General features: G+C 58.5%; 1 protein-coding gene across 1 annotated transcript in view; it reads right to left on the reverse strand.

The window, feature by feature from the left end:
- Window positions 1-4,344, reverse strand: part of LRP11 (LDL receptor related protein 11) — a 36,885-nt gene extending 32,541 nt beyond the window's left edge. The window contains 3 exon segments of the mRNA XM_032793110.2: window positions 3,881-4,130; window positions 4,133-4,213; window positions 4,216-4,344. Of these exon segments, the coding sequence (XP_032649001.2) occupies window positions 3,881-4,130; window positions 4,133-4,213; window positions 4,216-4,344 (460 nt within the window).
- Between the last annotated feature and the right edge of the window lie 658 nt (window positions 4,345-5,002).

Below are 5,002 nucleotides of genomic sequence, written 5' to 3' on the forward strand. Positions count from 1 at the left end.
CCCCCCAACCCTCATCCCTCTCAACCCTGAGCTCTGTCTAGCCCTGAGCCCCTCCGCGCATATACCCCCTCATCCTGGAAGCCTCCACCCCTCATCCTCCGCACTCTGTTCCTCTTGCCCCAGCCCTGAGCCCCCCCGCTAGCCATGAACCCTATTACTCAGCCCCAACCCTCTATTTCCCCTCCGCACCCTGATTCTCTGCCCATTCTCTGAGGCGCCCCTCCTCAGCTATGAATCCTTACATTCTCCAGACCTGACCCTCATTCCCCCCGCACCTATACCTCTGCCCGCTCTGAGTCCCTCCCCGTCAGTGTATAGAACCCCCTCATTCTCAAGCCAAGCTCCTTATTCCCCTCCCACCCTGGATCCGTCTGCCCCAGCTCTGGAGCCCCCTGCAGCTAATGAACCCCTCATCTTCAGCCGGAAGCCCTATTTGCCCCCGCATCCTTGATCACTCTCTGCCCTCAGACTGAGCCCGTCCTGCATCAATGAATCTCTCATCCTCAAGCCCCTGTTACCTCACCCCTGCACTCCCTCCTATCCCCAAACTCCCTTCGCATGAGCATGTCTACCCTCCACGCCCTCTCCGTCCCCCCACCCTCCAGCCCAGGCACTGCAATCAAAACTCCGTCCCAAAGCCTCCGAACCCTCCCCTCTACTGCACCACCCACCCCTGCCCGAGCCAACCCTGCACTCAGGCACCCAACGACTCCATCCAAAAGTGCACCCTCACCCCGCCGCACCCTGAATTCCCCCAAGCAGGACCTGGCACCCCCAGACTCCCCCCCCTTTAAAATCCGCCCCAGAGCCCTGGCCGCCGGGGCCAAGAGGAGGCGACCCCATTGCAGGGGAGTTAAAGGCCGCTGGACATTCTTGAGGATGAAGGCTCATTGCTGCGGGGGTCAGGGCTGGGCAGAGGATTAGGGTGTGGAGGATGAGGGTTGGCTTATGGATGAGGGGTTCATGATGTCGGGGCTCAGGGCGGGGCAGAGGATCAGGGGTGCGGAGGGATGAGAGTTGGGGCTGAGGATGAGGGCGTTCATGCTGCAGGGGGCCAGAGCTGGGGCAAAGGATTAGGTGTGGGGAATGAGGGGCTCTGGCTGGGCTGCTGAGGATTAGGGTGCAGGGGGATGAGGCTCAGGGCTGGAGCAGAGGATGTTATGGGTGTGGGGGGAATGAGGGGTTGCGGGTTTGGAGAGGCTTAAGGGCTAGGCAGAAGGGCATTAGCGTGATGACAGGCGTAGGACCCTGGGGCAGCAGAAGCCAGTTGCTGTCGGAGCCCAGCAAGGCAGGGAAGGGCGGGTGCTGGCTCTCTGTCAGCAGGACAAGGGCGCAGCGGGTGGATGCGCAGGGGAGGGTGGCAGGTGGGGCTGCGACCCTGCTCCAGGCACGGGTGCGGCGTGGCAAGGTGCGCCCCCTCATCCTCAGCCCCAACCCTCATCCCTCCACACCCTGATCCTCTGCTCCAGCCCTGAGCCCCCCCGCAGCATAAACCCCTCATCCTGAGCCCCAACCCTCATCCCTCCGCACTCTGATCCTCTGCCCCAGCCCTGAGCCCCCCCCGCAGCATGAACCCCTCATACTCAGCCCCAACCCTCATCCCTCCGCACCCTGATTCTCTGCCCCATCTCTGAGCGCCCCCCCAGCATGAATCCTTCATCCTCAGACCTGACCCTCATCCCCCCGCACCCTAATCCTCTGCCCCAGCTCTGAGTCCCTCCCCGCAGTATGAACCCCTCATCCTCAGCCAGAGCCCTTATTCCCCCGCACCCTGATCCTCTGCCCCAGCTCTGAGCCCCCCCTGCAGCATGAACCCCTCATCCTCAGCCGGAGCCCTCATGCCCCCGCATCCTGATCCTCTGCCCCAACCCTGAGCCCCGTCCTGCATCATGAATCTCTCATCCTCAGCCCCTTAGCCCTCACCCCTGCACTCCCTCCTATCCCCAAACTCCCTTCCAGAGCATGCACCCCCACCCCTTCCTGCACCCCCACCCCCAGCCCAGAGCCTGCACACAAACTCCGTCCCAAAGCCCGAACCCTCACCCTCTCCTGCACACCCACCCCCTGCCCGGAGCCTGCACTCAGCACCCAAACTCCATCCCAAAGACTGCACCCTGCACCCCTCCTGCACCCTAATCCCCAGCCCAGGACCTGCACCCCAGACCTCCCCCCCTAAATCCCTCCCAGAGCCTTAGGCAGCTGGGGGCAGAGTTAGGGGGGCGGGTTCTGGGCACCACCAAAATTTCTACAAACTTGCCACCCATGGTGGTTGATTCAAGATGAAGAGTACCATCCATATTGCTTATTTATCTCTAGGTTATCTGTGGAGCCTCTTTCTCTCTTTCTTGCTCTTATACGATCTGCTAATGAAGTTCTTAAGCAGGCAAAACTCTAACAGAAGAAAATAGTGTTTTGTTCCCTGTCATTTTCCTCCCTGGGTGTGCTTTGTAGAAGCCTTTTCTAAGGCAAGTCTATCTTGCTCAGCCACTGTACAAATCCTTAAACTCTATGATGCTAGATTCTACCATTTTGGGGCTGAATTTTTAAATGTGCTAAGGACTCATAGTTCCACATGACATGAGATCCTATATAAATATGATAATCTATTTTATCCTTGCAAAGAATGCTGGGCTCATGAATGCTTTAACCCAATTTGTTAGCTCTTCACTGAACTGCCATCTTGAATATTAGGTACCAACCTTCATATTGAGGCAAAGCTACAAAGTTTATTTTCCTCATACTTACAATTACTGCAGAATGGGCCACATCATGCAAACACCTACACATGAGTAAAGCTGCTTAGGTGTTGTTCCACTGACTTCAATAGAACTATTCATCTGAGTAACTTTAGTCATGTGAATAAGTAAGTACAGGACTTTACCCAGAATTTGTATATAATAAGGATCTTTTTCTCCCACAAACTCTTTCCCCCTACCTTGGTATCTATTTATGATATCACAAAAGTAACAACAGCCATGGAACTAAGTGTGACCTCACTAACAAGTGAGGATTAATCAGTGGGATTAATCAAGACTTGAAGGAAGCCTCATGCTCAAGTACCTTGCTGAATTGGGGCCCATGTGCCCAAGCTTCCTGAGTGATTTAAGTAGGAGTTGAGGTGCTTAGCGCCTTGAAGAACTGACCCTTCACTCAGACTGTTCTATATATGAGACAAATCAGTTATGATCAGCTGCCTCATATGTAGATGCATAGCCAACAACATCTCCTGTAAAATTCTCAGAAAAAGAGGGGTGCAATTAGTACCACAACCAAGAACTATCCTATAGCTCCTTGCAATCTGTGTGTTGGTTTATTAACCACATTACATATAAAACAAGCCCCCTCTGAGCCTCCTGTTTATTTAAACTTTTATAAACAGTGACAAAACTGTGCTATTTTAAAAGCTGCCCTGGGAGCTTTTGTATCACACTCATCCCCCTAACAGGTTACCTAACCCTCTGCTTATCATACAACAGCAGCTTGAATTCTCTGGAAAGGTTCTGGCCTTGTTGTCCCTGTGAACAGCCAGCTAAGGTGAGCAGGCACGGGGAGTGCTGCCAATGTAAACTCTTTAGGACAGAGCCATTGTCTCGTTGCGGGTCTGGCACACCAGGACGCGGACTGGGGGGGGACTGGAAGCGGGGGATGGCTGAGAGCTGCTGTAATGGTAGAAAGGTAGGGAGCTCAAGCGCCCTTCTCGTCCCCAGGACAGAGCCAACCTGAACCTAGACCAGCCCTGTCAGGTGCTTGTCCAGCCTATTCCCCAAACCCTTCAGCTCGCCGAGGGGCCCCAGCACAGCGACACACACCACACAGCAGCTCCCCTCCTGGGGGTGGGCGCCATGTAAGCAGCGATCCCCGCTGTGCTTTGGCCCCTTACCTGCTGCCTGCGGGAGGGCGGGGCGCGGGCTCTCGCGGGCGGGCAGCTGGGTGGGGTTGGCGGGCCCCAGGCTGTAGCTGCTGTAGTCGCGGTGCGGAGCGAAGCGGCAGACGGCGCGGCCGCGGTAGGTGCAGTTGAAGAGGTAGCAGCTCAGCGCCCCCGGCTCGCCCGGCGGCCGGGCTCGCTGCACCACGGCCAGCGAGCAGCGCGGCTCGGCGCAGCAGGCCTGCAGGCACTGCCTCCAGCCCGCCCACCGGCGGCCGGCGGCCTTCGCAGGAAGGTGGCGCCCGTGCCAGCGATTTGGTCGGCTTGTGGCGTGATCGATGCGTCGGTCGGCGGGAAGACAGGGCGCCGCCGCTCGGCAGGGCTCCCCCGCCGGCCTCGTCCGGCATAGCAAAAAACTTGTTGGCGGGGAACTCTTCCCAGTCCGAGACTACCACGTTCCGAGATTTCTGCGAGCGCATTGCTCGTGTCCGCAGCGCATGCCGCCCACCTGCTCCCGCCTGGGTCTCGGCCGCCAAGCGCCGCCAGCGCAGCAGCGCCGCAGGCCGGGGGCCATGGCGGGTGGTCGAAGCCGAAGTCGGGCCCGCCTGCGCAGTCAACTCCGTCAGTCGCGCAGCCCAGGAAGGCAGGGCCGTGTGGCCGGACCCCTATAGCGGGAGCACGGCTGGCTTATGGCGCCAGTTGTGGGGCGGGTCCCCGCCGCAGGATGGGCGGCGGCATGGCCGGGCAGGGACCCCCCGGGGTGCGCGGTAAGGAGGAGCCGGATCACAGTCAGTCAATGCAACGCGACAGGCAATGCGGGCGGAACACGCTTCAGCTAATCCAGCTGGCATGGACGAGGCTGCTCCTCTGGCGCGAGCGCTCTCACGGGAACGCTGCCAGCTGCGGCGCTGGGTGGGTCCACGAGCTCATGTGTTACGCTACCTCCTGTAGCCTACCATCGCGCCTAGCCCTGCCCTCTTCAGAGTCTGTGACGTCAGGGCCTACTGTGGCTGCTCGTCCTCTCCGCTCCTCTGTCTCTCATTCAGCGCCTGTGCATTGTGCCCACGGTGAAACTGGCCGCAATGAGCCGTCTGCCTCGTGTGTGAAACTCGTAGATCATCTCTATCTCTCTTCTCG

This window comes from Chelonoidis abingdonii, chromosome 3 (assembly GCF_003597395.2).
Source record: "Chelonoidis abingdonii isolate Lonesome George chromosome 3, CheloAbing_2.0, whole genome shotgun sequence".
Taxonomy (NCBI): Eukaryota; Metazoa; Chordata; order Testudines; family Testudinidae; genus Chelonoidis; species Chelonoidis abingdonii.